This window comes from Daphnia pulicaria, chromosome 6 (genome assembly GCF_021234035.1).
Source record: "Daphnia pulicaria isolate SC F1-1A chromosome 6, SC_F0-13Bv2, whole genome shotgun sequence".
Taxonomy (NCBI): domain Eukaryota; kingdom Metazoa; phylum Arthropoda; class Branchiopoda; order Diplostraca; family Daphniidae; genus Daphnia; species Daphnia pulicaria.
The window spans coordinates 10,617,305-10,630,142 of record NC_060918.1 but is presented as its reverse complement, the minus strand read 5'-3'; the positions used below and the strand labels follow the sequence as shown (position 1 = coordinate 10,630,142).

At 42.1% G+C, this 12,838-nt stretch overlaps 1 protein-coding gene and 2 long non-coding RNA genes across 6 annotated transcripts in view; 1 reads left to right on the top strand and 2 right to left on the bottom strand.

Annotated features, from left to right (window-relative positions):
• Positions 1 to 312: 312 nt before the first annotated feature.
• On the top strand, positions 313 to 2,983 carry LOC124343398. Of its 2 annotated transcripts, none has more exons than XR_006919230.1 (4): positions 313 to 605; positions 714 to 1,335; positions 1,452 to 1,859; positions 1,987 to 2,983. It is a non-coding gene; the product is annotated as an uncharacterized LOC124343398 (long non-coding RNA). The 2 variants fall into 2 exon arrangements; XR_006919229.1 differs by having other exon boundaries at positions 709 to 1,335.
• A 904-nt stretch (positions 2,984 to 3,887) lies between these two features.
• Positions 3,888 to 6,880, bottom strand: LOC124343404. The gene is made up of 8 exons (XR_006919237.1): positions 6,569 to 6,880; positions 6,387 to 6,499; positions 6,159 to 6,300; positions 5,953 to 6,065; positions 5,761 to 5,879; positions 5,200 to 5,623; positions 4,738 to 4,996; positions 3,888 to 3,947 (listed from the first exon to the last, which is right to left on the bottom strand). It is a non-coding gene; the product is annotated as an uncharacterized LOC124343404 (long non-coding RNA).
• An 878-nt stretch (positions 6,881 to 7,758) lies between these two features.
• The window catches only part of LOC124343191 (neuronal acetylcholine receptor subunit alpha-10-like), a 35,616-nt gene continuing 30,536 nt past the window's right edge, over positions 7,759 to 12,838 (bottom strand). For all 3 annotated transcript variants that reach the window (XM_046796417.1, XM_046796416.1, XM_046796418.1), the window contains exons 6-9: positions 12,400 to 12,754; positions 10,833 to 10,950; positions 10,153 to 10,597; positions 7,759 to 8,654 (exon numbers count right to left, since the gene is read on the bottom strand). In XM_046796417.1, the coding sequence (XP_046652373.1) occupies positions 8,235 to 8,654; positions 10,153 to 10,597; positions 10,833 to 10,950; positions 12,400 to 12,754 (1,338 nt within the window). In that variant the 3' untranslated portion in view covers positions 7,759 to 8,234. The remainder of the gene's footprint in view (positions 8,655 to 10,152; positions 10,598 to 10,832; positions 10,951 to 12,399; positions 12,755 to 12,838) is intronic.

Sequence of the window (12,838 nt, the reverse complement as noted above, 5' to 3'; positions counted from 1 at the left end):
ATATGTCCTTTCTTGAGTGATGCACATATAGGCCCCCAGCAGAAAGATGCACACATCAATCAGAGCTATAGAATAATATATAAAAATAATAGATATAAGTTTTTTTTTTAAATTGAAGATGATCAATTCATTTTTTATTATTAATTCATATTTTATTATTTTTAATCTATTTTCGTGTCGGTGGCTTTTTGCAGCTGAGATCGCACGAGCGGTTTTAAGTTATGACCATTTTTGGTATTCATTTTGATATTGGTTTTTGTAGACCCATCCCCAGCCACGTCAACCTAAAGAAGGAAAGACCAGTTTGCATTTCCTTCACTTTCGAAGGTCACGGAGATCATTACGTAAAACGTATCATGCAGGTGTAGAGGTTGGGTGAGAACAGAGAAAAGAGTGGGTGAGAAAAGAACGAGAAAAGTTTTGCATCATTATCAAAAAGGTAAAATAGCCGCAAGGCCTAAGAGGTGAGGGGATGAAAAAAATCGTATAAAAGGAGAGAGAAAAGGCAAAAGAAATCAGTCAAGTGAGCATCTCCGACAAGGTAACTACTGCAGCGCTGTCACCAACTACCTTTTTCATCGTAATAAATCAGTTCGCAATCATGGGTAAATATTCATTTTTGTTTCGGGTCGTGAATCAATTCTATTTTGTTTCGAGTTGTTGATATGATCAGTTATAACTGGGAATTAATTATAAAATTGTTTAAAGTCTAGTTAATTATGGCGTCGTGCTGCTGTTGGGTGTTGTATCGTTGATGGCTGGGTCGACCACGAGTATACCAATGTCTCCTGGGTATGGTGGATACCAAGCAACAGCAGTGAAAGAACAGAACACTACGTCGCCGCACTACTACACAACGTCAACATACGCAACACCTACTTACTACGCCGAGCCACCAAGTACTACATCACAAAGGCTCCAGATTATTACACTACAACTTTGCTGCACCGAGCTACTACATCGAAGTCCCGAAGTATTACTCTGCCCCGAGTTACGTCATCAAATCGCCCGAGTACTACACTGAGGCTCCCGAGTACTACACTGAGGCTCCCAAGTACTACACCACCAAAGCTCCAGAGTTCTACATTACAGCCTACGCTGCTCCAGCTTACTGTACTGATGCTCCCAGCTACTACACCGAGGCTCCGGCTTATTACACCACCAAATCGGTCGAATACTACACCGAAGCGCCCAAGTACTACACTGCAACAGTGCAACCTATACTGCCCAGCTTACGATAGAAATCAGCTGTGTGAGGATCTCCGATACACCAACAACTGTAGTGCTCTATCTGTCACCAACTGCATTCCTCATGTAAATAATACGCAATCATAGGTAAATATTCATTTTTTTTTCTAGTTGTGAATTGATTCTATTTCGTTTCTAGTTGTTGATTATTAGACATGATCACTTTTAATTGAAAGATTATTTTCGAATTGTTTATTGTATAGTCACTTATGGAATAGTTGTGCTGATATTGGTTGTTGTATCGTTGATGCTGGGTCGAACACGAGTGTACTGATGTCTCCTGAGTATGGTGGATATCAAGCAACAGCAGCGCGAGTACTACACCAAGGCTCCCAAGTATACTACACCACTAAGGCACCAGAATACTACACGACTACGTATGCTGCCCGTGCCTACTACACCGAGGCCTCTAATTACTACAATACCGGAGCGCTCAAGTACTACACTACAACCTACTCTGACCCAAGCTACTACACTGACACCCCGAAGTACTACTATGCGTAAAAGGTATCGACTAAAAAAAGAAGTCGTATAAAAGGAGAGAAAAAAGGTGCAGTGGACTATTTGTCACGAACTGGATTGTTCATCGTATAACCAGTTCGCAATCATGGGTAAATATTCTCTTTTTTACATTGAGTTTTGTCTTTTGTATCAATCCTACTTTGTTCTATTTGTTAATATGTTTGGTGTTGTATCGTTGATGACTGGGTCGACTATTGGTGTACCCATGTCTCCTAGGTATGCTGGATACCAATCAACATCAGTGAAATAATACTACACCAGGTCGCCACCCTACTACACAACATCGTCAACACTCAACACCTACTTACTGCAACGAGGACCAAAAGTACTACACCACCAAACACCAATGCTCTAGAATATAACCCGAAATACTACTCTGCGCCGGGGTACTACACCGATGCCCCGAAGTATTACTCTGCCAGCGCCTGAATACTACACTGAGGCTCCCAAGTACTATACCAGCGAAGGTTCAGAGTATTACACTACAACCTACGTTGTTCCAGCTTACTATACTGCTGCTCCCAGCTACTACACCGAGGCTTCCAGCTTATTACACCACCAAAGTGGTCGAGTGGTACACCGAAGAGCCCAAATACTACACTGCAACCTACGCTGCCCCAGCTTACACCACCAAGGCACCGGAGTACTACACCACCAAGACACCGGAGTACACAGCGGCTCCTTCATACTACGTTGAACCGGAATGCTACACTGATGCTCCAGTTTACTACACCACAGCCTACTCTATCCTAGCTACTACACCGAAGCGGCGAGCTACTACACCGAAGCGGTATTATCCAACCACGTATGCTGCACTGCACTGCACAGCGGCTCCTAATTACTAAACCACTACGCCCTGGAGTTTTACACAACCAAGTTTTACACAACCTACGCTGCCCGCAGCTACTGCACTTCGGCTCCTAAGTACTACACCCCCAAGGCACTAGAGTATTATACCACTACTTACGCTTCTCCGACCTACTACACCGGAACTCCGAAGCACTACTCTGCCTCGAGTTACTACGCTACTAAGGCATCTGAATATTACACCACAACTTACGCTTCCCCAACTTACTACAAGGAGGTTCTTAAATACTAGAGCCGAAATTTTTATTTTATGTTTGTGTTTTTAATTTGGTTATATCTATATGGTTACTAGTAACTGTGATTTGATTATTTATCTTTAATGAGAAAATAAATATTTTTAATGTGAGTAACTGGGTTGTAAGACTTTAATACCTTCCTACCTTGTTAACATTGCGACAGGTGTTTTTATTTGTGTTGAAATTCTTCTAGGCCAGTATGCTGCGTTGTGACTCGTTTGTTTCATGTTATAAAGAAAACTACTGTCTTAGTCTCTGCATACGGACATATTCTGATGCTTCGACGATTGTTTTTAGGGTAAGTTACGAAAGAGACGTCCTGCGTAGTGATTACTCTACATTTTAATCTTGAGTTGAATTTTTCACGTGTTCGATTTCTTCAAGTTTTATAAGTGATAGGCAAGTGACTGATAATTTTTGTATACATGAAAAACTTCAAAGTCGTACGAAATATATTGATACAACTCCTAAACAAGTCTTAGTTAATTTTAGCGTAGTTAGTTGAAGGTATAAAGGAAAAGACAATGAACACAAAACTTGTAAAATGAATTGCTTTATCGTCCCACCTCCACCCACAATTCCACCACATTTTAAAGTCACATACATGCATACAAGTCATACATACATACATACACTTAAGTTAACCCGTTGGCTGCCACGCCATACAACCCGTAGGTTGCTCTCTACTACTCTACGCGCCACGTCTGAAGGATCCACGACCAAAGTGGGACTTGCCATTGCTGACAAGTCCGGGCTGACACGGTGACAGGAGAAGATGGAATGCACGCCTCTAGAATCCATCACCGTATCGACAAGGGGGAAGTCCCTATGGTGCACTGCCTAACAGGCGCCTTGTGGCGAATCTTGGGCTGGTGCGACTGTCCGACCCCGCGGCAGTAAACCACGAGACCGAACAGCGCGGCCCGTGCTAAGGAGCTAGGGGAGAACAAAGGCGTGGCAGCCAACGGGTTAACTAACACAAACGAAAACATATTACCAAGAACAAATGATGATCCGCGCTGACATTTTGGAGATGTTTTGGTGTCCATCTCCTCGACGTCTCCTATGCATTACCTGAATAAAGACAAAACAATTCTTATTAAATTGCATGCCAATACAAGTTAAAAACAACATATAGGTACACTGATATGGTTGTAATGCTAACAAATTTAAAGGCGCACTTTTAATTGCTTAAAATTTAGCACAACAAAGCTCACTTGCTAGTTTGATGAAAATTTTCCGGAAGTATACCGGAAGTAACCACAGTGCCCCAACCATTGAGCCGTCGTCAAATTAAACCACATATTCGTGATCTCCATGAAATTTGGGGTCGATTAACTGTGAATTAAACGAAATCCAAAATTTGGCCAAAATCGAGAATTTTTCTGAACTATAGTTCAGGAAAATTTTCGAAACCGGAAGTGCGCGTACGTAAAAAACAGAACATGAACTTTACCAAAAATTTTACGAGGATCACGAATATGTGGTTCTTTTGTGCGTCAGATCAATATTTACTAAACTACTGACAGAAATGAGAAAACCGGAAGTAGAAAAAAAAACACATTTTTAAAAATCTACCAAGTGAGCTTTGTTGGGGGAATAGTTATCGTTAATTATCACTAAATATTTCAACAAAATAACTGCCAATAAATGTTTAAAAAGATGTGCAAAGTAAATGAAACTGACTGTTTTGACAGCTGCAAATTTTCAAAAAGCCATCTAGCGTTAGAAAAAAGAGACGTCCAAGTAAAATTTTGTTTGCGCGCAAGAAGGGCCTGATTTTGGAATTATTACACAGACACAGAGTTTAACGCAAGTAGATACTTAGTAGATAATCTACGAAAGTAAGTCAATTGACGGTTACCTGGGCATAATCCCGTGGCGAGTGACTGCAGGTGTGTCACAGCGGACGAAAGCGAACACTGAAGTGATCCAACTTGTCAGTGAAGCAAGAAAAGTTGTGCAGCATAGGAAGTGCTCAGTGAAGCAATGAAGCTGGCTGAGTGTACGTCGCGAAGATACGGGTGGAGCAGAACGTTAGTGGAATTCACTCTTTTGTCAGGAACAAAAGCCAGTATTCGCCCAAGGATCTCAAGGAACGGATGGCTTTTGACGACATCCGACTATCAAGATTCAAGTGTAAAAGAGAAGTTATTATTAGAAAAAATAATTAATTTCACATGATAAAGAGAGTTGAAAGGCTGAAAAACGATCTAAGCCATACTATTGCTATAGCCATCTTGCGTTGTAAACAAGAATGTTTAAAATCCCCTGTATCTTGGCACAGCAATAACAGGCGAAGACCTAAAAAAAACTCGATCCTCACGCAATATTCTCCTGACGAAAATCATCATCACCTCGTCTGCCCCAAGAAACCGACATGGCGTCATCACAAATGGACAAACAGTCAAACAATCTAAAGATCAATATTCCGTTTGTGTTTGTAAGCAGTGGGGAGTTGACCACCCGGCTGTAGGTTGGGAAGTCGAATGATAATTGGTAGCACGCCCTACTCTCCTATGCTCAAGGGCGACGGAAGAGTATTGCTGACTGAATGGCGTGCGGTTGAAGGTGATGCTGCAGTTGGTATTCCACTATTCCAGTATCGCTGCGCTGAAGATTTTCAAAGGGTAGCAGCTAAAGGGCATAGGGTTAGCTAACAGAGAACCATCGTTGACCGTGTTGTCCTTTTCGTTTTTCTTGGAAGGACCCATCCTTAGACCAGTCAGCTAGATGCGACGTAACTTCACCTGCATACAGCAGATAAACAAGAAAATAATGAATGAAAAAATTAGATTGATTCTTTTAACTTCACCTGCATACAGCAGATAAACAAGAAAATAATGAATGAAAAAATTAGATTGATTCTTTAAAAAAATGAGGATACCAGAGAAAGAAGTGGGACTTTAGCTTTTTAGCTTTTCGGTTTTGGTGTCGTAAAAAGTGGGCATTTCACAAGAATTTAAACAATCACGCAGGATGGCGGAAGACTCGCAACTTGAGGAGCTGTTTAGTTGGTCACCAGAAAAATACCTTTATCTAAAAAATCATAATCAGCTTAAAGAAAATGTTTATGTACCATGTTCTCAAATTTGATGAGAGCTTCTATTTTGTCTTGTTTTGATTCCATCGAACCGTCACCTTCTTCCTCAATATTGACAATCGTTTGAAATTCCTCTTTAGCAAATTGTTCTTCGAATTCCAGATAGCAATTTATGTTACCCAAAAATAACGAATTATTAGCCTTTTCAAATGAAAAAAAAAAGGCATTTGAATTTTAGGCACCTTATGCTCATTTGTCAACTGTACAGTGGGAATAACCTGCCTCAAATAGCTTGGTATAGCTTATGATAGAGGGGCTTTTCAAATTGCGTCTTGGCCAGCAGCATTCACGCCCATGTCGGTCTTGACCTAGAGATTCCAGAGTCTGAAAAGAGAAATAAGGAATTTCGTTAGAAATCCAGAAAAAGTTATTATACTTGAATAAACAATGACAAGTTGCTAAAGTCTTACTCTATAATCTTGTTGTTCACATTTTTAGAAATTGGCTGTAGAAAATGTTGAATGAAAAGGTTAACAGCTAGCAATGGATGGTGGACATTCAGGCCTATTTTCCTGCTTAGAACCTTGAACATGAAAGCAAAACTGGGTTTCCTATCTTGCCTTTTGTCGATTTCACACTTTTATATACCAACATTGCTTTTCTTCAACACTGATATTTTGCTGCCTAATCTGGAACTGAAATGAATGTCAATCCTCATTTAGACTGGAGATTGGAATTCTTCTTATGGTTATTCACGTAGGTAGGTGTTGCTGTCACTGAATGTTTCTTCAGTTGTTCTACATTGTTGTAGAGTTGAGGTTGAGTTATGGTGCAAATTATTTCAAATACAATTCGTGTATCAATAAAACTGGAGTGGTTTCAATATTTCCGATGGAACATTCATACTTCATAGTTTCATCTGGTTTCATATAAGTTTAATTTAGTTTCATACAGAACACAGCAGCACACATCTTTCGAGTCAGGAGACAGTGGGAGTCTAGAACAATAATAGCGAGTGACATCTAGCGTCAATGTTAATAACGCTGTTGGATGTATTGGCTGATAACGTGATGCGGATGCACCACAGCGTTACATTTCTGGATCAGCTAATTTACATTAATTCCGGTTAAGAAATGTGCCCGTAGCTCAGTGAATATTCATCTAACGCCAAAAAGGATTTTTTTTTAAATTTAGGGTCTAAATTGATGTTAGCCTAATAATTGATGAGCTTTGACGGGTTGCTGACAGTAAAACTCCAAAGACAGAAGAACTCCACCGACAATAGAACCCCAACATTTTAAAAATAGATTTTAAAATTTATTGGAGTTCTATTGCCGCGTAGTGGAGTTCTACTGTCGGGCACTGGAGTTCTATTGTCGGGTATTTTTAATAATATTAAAAAAAGGAGTTCTTATGTCTACGCATACAAAGACATTTTTGAAAATTATCTAAAATATTGGGGTTCTATTGTCGGTGGATTTCTTCTGTCTTTGGAGTTCTACGGTCGCCATACCGCTTTGACCTACTCCGCGGTTAACTTCCGGAAAGAAAAATATTAAAAACGCGTGAACTTTGTTATTCCATAAATTAAAAAGTCTCTCGATAACTCTCTCATTCTTTAAAAATAAATGAGAAAGATCCAAAGGATTTACGAAGGAAAAATAATTCTATCGAGAACCCTGCGTGCAGAGTACGAGAAACGAAAAATTTTCACACTGCTTATTTATTTATATAGCAAGGCGTGAAGTTGAAATCAGTATTTGTTGTGATTCGTACATTTTTTACTAAATACTCTAAAATATGAATAATGAATAAAGAAGAAGGCAAATCGTCAAGTATTTTTTTTTATTTGCGATCTAACTACGTAGATACATATACAGTTTCTTCTCGTTCTATCAAGCGCTATTATGATGGCTGTTTTCCTCGAAGGTCTATATTCTTATATAGGCTCCTTTCAGCACTGAAAGAGGCAAAGTCCTCTCGCGCCCGGAAACGAGGCTTTTAGCCAGAAGTATCAAAATCAAATAGAATGCACACACACACACTTATACACTCACACACACTCCGTGTACAGAATTTTACCCTGGCTTGGGTTGGATAAGCTTCATTGATCGAAGGGCTAGAAACAGCCGCATTTATTAGAAATTGCTTCATCTTTTCCTAATTCAAATAAAACGTGTGCCGTTCTGGAGGACGTCAAATTCATCTCAAAGACGATCAGTGCTCCCCCCCCCCCCCCCCCCCCCCCGCAACACTCCGCAACAGTCAAAGTCTGGTTTATACATTTGACTGCATTCACCGATGAGGTATTATTCTATTCAAAGTGGCTTGGGGTTGAACCAACCACGGTTGTATCCAGGTATGATTATGAGAAAGAGAGCTGATGAGACGGAAGTCATGACGCAAAAGACCCAGAATAGAATGCGATCGACAGTAGCGGCCAATTGGCGCCACTCAATGACAACGGCTTGGCCGTCTTCGGTGAACTTTTGCCGGTCGAGGAAATAGCGCATCATGCTATCTTGATCATTCGACACGTTGAACGCGTACGGTGAATGGATGGGCTTGTTACACCCAGTTCCGCCCAGTCCCGCAGTCCTCCGACAAGTTTGGCAAAGGCCTCCCGATTCCATTGCAGTTTCCCCCATACCAGGAACGGGAAGTGTTGAATGGAGAAGACCAGGAGGTGGCACGCTAATGGATAGCATGGCTTCACCGTAATCATCTTCGCTCTCCGTCTGTAAGGAGAAACACATAAGAAAACAATCAAGGCCAAATTCTCGCACAGAAACAGTTTTTCATTGGGTGTAGCTAGTCCCCATACTATACTAGCGAATCGTTACGACCAATCATGAAATCTACAGCAATCGAATAGATTTTTGTGGCCACGAGAACAGTATTAGGACGATGTGATATACTACATCGGGCATATAAGAGCACAATCATCTTCATTGAAACTCATCGTTACAATATCGATCATTTATTCGTATCCAGATATGGAGCGGAACGTCACATAAATCAACAAGGGCGGAGTGGATGGGAAAGCCAACTCCAATAGATGAAGATGTTCGATTGATTTGTGTGCTTACATGCTCAGAAGGTACACAAGTATATATGACACAAGCATTTCTAATCAGCTCCAGCCAGCGTGTTATTGGCATAGCAATCTCTTTTGTAAAATGCAATAGACTTATTAGACCGAGATACTTTGTCTTAGACCCCCTTGAGACTTTCTAGGTTATTAAACTAAGTAACGCCGTCAAACAGTACAACGACTTGACTTGTCACAGGCTCACAGCCGGATAACGCTGCTGCTATTCGCGATGACCGATGAATCTGTGCACATCAGATGAATGAACTACGGACTGACAGAGCCTCAGCGTCCAAAAAGTCTGTCGACTACCGAATTATACGACTCCATTCATTCTCGTCATAAAAAAAACAACGAAAAAAAAAAGACATAGGAAACTCTTCCAAGATTAAATTGGTTCAAGCGTCAATACGAATCGTTCACAACTCGCTTGCGTTGTCTTCTCATTTTCCCCAATTTACAACTGTTCTTTAGCTTAGGTATAACTTAACAATTGATTTTGATATACTATCATCTGACATATTAACTTGGACAGTCCGTTATCTCTAATATTTTTTTTTAAGCCTTTGTACCCGTTGAAAGATTTCTGATTGATCTTCTCATCTCATTAGCTTCCGTATAAAGAACTTGCTGTAATTTCAGACGATTCCCTTTGGTGATCAAAAGCAAAAGAACCCAATCGGAATAGTTTTGTCCGACGTCCTCGTGATAGAAGTGCATACAGGCCACTTTCAGATATCTGCAGTTCGTGATGAATGAAGCAGCAGACAAGGAAGGAGTTTGTAGTTTGAACTTGGATTAATAATACATTGCTGAGTAAAGGGGATTTCGTGCTGGCATGCCGATTTGTAGAACTACGTACGCACAAACTAGAATGAATGACGTCAAACCCGCAAGCATTTCCAATTTCGGTTCAAACTGACAAAACATCTGAAAATGTTAATTTCGTCTGTTATTATTCGGGGGCTTTTCCGTGTTATGCAAACGAGCCGCAAAAAGACGGAAGTAAAGGACAAGAATGAAAAGCCTTTTTGGCTCCCCCCAAAAAATTGCAAAAAATGACATTTTTTAAAGCAGGCTGCCTACCGCATTCAAATTCCGAATAAATTCATATATAAATAACTTAGGAGTTACTCTGAGCGAACCTGTGCGCCTTGGCTGTGCTGGGCTTGACGATATTTTCGGCTGAGTCGGACGAAACTGCGTTTTCGTTCCTCGGAATACTCGGCGACGCGGAATCGAAACGATTGGGGCGGGGCGGAAGTGTTGAGGGTCATCGGGATGGTGGAAACACTAGAGGCCGGATTGGGCAGTCCTCTATAGTTATCGATGCCGCCACCAACGCCACCGCTGTGCATGAATTCGGCCGAAGGAATATTTTCTCGGCTGGCAGAGTTGCTGGACGCTCCGCTCTTGAGACGACATCCGTTACCCAGACAACTGCCGGTCGGCCCAACGACAGGCGTATTAGCACCGGCTGCTGCCACAGCCGCTGCAGTTGCTGCCGCCTCTTCAAAGGCTTGATAATGCGCCGCCGGCCGTTTCTGATGATGATCATTGCATCTTCCGGCACTCGATCTGAGAACATATCTAAAACGGGAAAATGAAGCAAAAATTCAGAGATGAATCCATCGAACCGGATTCAGCCGGTCTAGTCGCCTGTTTTGTTGGCGATTCCTCATTTCTCATTCCGCGTCAAGTATCTCGCCATCCGCTTATCCATTTCATTTCGGCTTCAACGAGCATCAGATATGACGAGATAGATATTATTGTGCTACGTGTCAATGTGACGGGTGGGCGAGGACTGCTGGTTATGATGACGTACCTTCTCATCCAGCGAGGAACTTGCTTGGCGGTAGGTCCTTTGTAATGGCAGTTGAGAACGATCACCGTCATGACCACCGAAATGGAAGTAATCGCCATCACAGCAGTCAGATAAATCCCTATTAATGCCATTGGCGGAAAACAGGATCACAACATCATGAGTAATGGCGAGAGGGTATGTATACAAAGGTCGCTTAGAGAAACAGCATTGATTCCGTTTGATTCGATTTCCGACTGGAACAACACACCGTCTGGCAGCCGAATAGTGATGGCCGGGAGTAGTGAGAGACGTCGGATAGAATGAGAGACGTTAATTAGCCCTTTCCTTTTCATCGTTGGTATCTCCCCGTGGTCGCCCAGCGCCTTCATGTCTGTCCTACTCTATATTCGTCGCAGACGATTTTGCCGACATGATATTTCCCTCTTATATGAGACATCCCCGTTCCGGATCACAAGAAAGCAAGTCGGCCGTCCTGAAATCAAGTCCCCGGGAGACATTCTTTCTTTCTTAGACGGCACCATGCAGTACCGCCATCCTTGATATTCCACTCTCTTCTTCTTCGTCTTCTTTTTCCCCTCATTCCAGGCGGAGTGACTTCTCGCAACTTTCTATGTCGGAATAGAGCGGCGTATAAATGGATTACTAAACCGGATAGGAAGTATAGTGGGCAAAGAATCTTGTGACTTGAGTCCTTGACAAAAAAAAAAAAAAAAAAAATGATTTTGTCAGGCCGTTCCCCACAAACGTCGTTCGTTATCATCTCTCGCCGTCATGCTTGCCGGAAAAGAATTTGACAAAACAGGAAGCTTCACACAAAGCGCACACTGGGCTAATATAAAAATCCTCAACTAACGAGTCTACCAGCCCAAAAGAGTATAAATTTTCACAGAAGGATGTAAGTGGGCGACGCACGGAGGGATGATGCAGTCCTAATGATCCACGACGAGATTAACATCACCTTATTTGGACGGCCCACTAACGAGGAGAAATGTGAAATGAAAGCAAATACGCTGCCCACACCCCCCGTACTCAGTGTTCCTTGAACACACCCAAGCAATTGTGGTAGCCTATTTGCTACTACATATACGGGTTAATCAGCTCACAGCAATCTGACACTGAAGGCGATCAAACAGACAGAAGACAGGCGGGCGTGCGTAATAACCAACGTGATACAGCTGGAAGAAAAGCTGGTTAAAAAAAAGGGCGAATCAGCTTATTGGAGCACAAAGAGAATGCGAGACTGCTGCAAGGAGTGGATGTGACAGATACGGGCGGTTACTACGACGGAAGTCTATGCAGCCAATTCGGTTACACTGCAATACCCCGGGAGCAACGGAACCGATCGGTCAAGAACTGGTCCTGTCAAAGGTGGCTCATTCTTGTAATAGGCTCGCGTCGGTTTTTATTGTCGGTTCTAACGTTCAGGACTGAATAGCCCCTTTGAAATTGAAATCAAATCAAAGATAAGGAACATCCATTCTATTCCCTCACTCTCGCAGCCATCACTTCCGGTCAACGGTGACATTGGCAAATGTAAAAAAAAAAGGAAAAAAAAAAGCATTCTTACCGATGAGTGGTATCGACTCGGAAGTCTCCGGCATCTTTTCAGCAATGGCCAGCATGAAGACGGAAAAGGCCAGAAGGACGGTGATGCCAAGTGCGATCTTCTCGCCCGATTCCGGAGGCAGACAGAAGACGAGCAGAGTCAGGACGGACATCATCACGCAGGGTAGTACGACGTTGACCATGTAGTAAAGGATCTTGCGGCGGATCTTGAGCGTCACCGTCAAGTCAGGAAACGGTTCAGGGCAGCAGCTGTAAAAGACGACGTTGCGGATGAGCCGCGCCTCCAACAATTCCCATTCGCCGTTGGGCACGTAATTGGTTAAATCCACTTCCGATGTTCGATTAGTTACGTCCACCTTAAAAACCCCGAACAAAGAAAAAAAAGACAAAACAAAAATTGGTTCAGAGAGTTGAGCGACCTCTGTTCACCTTTCCGAAGA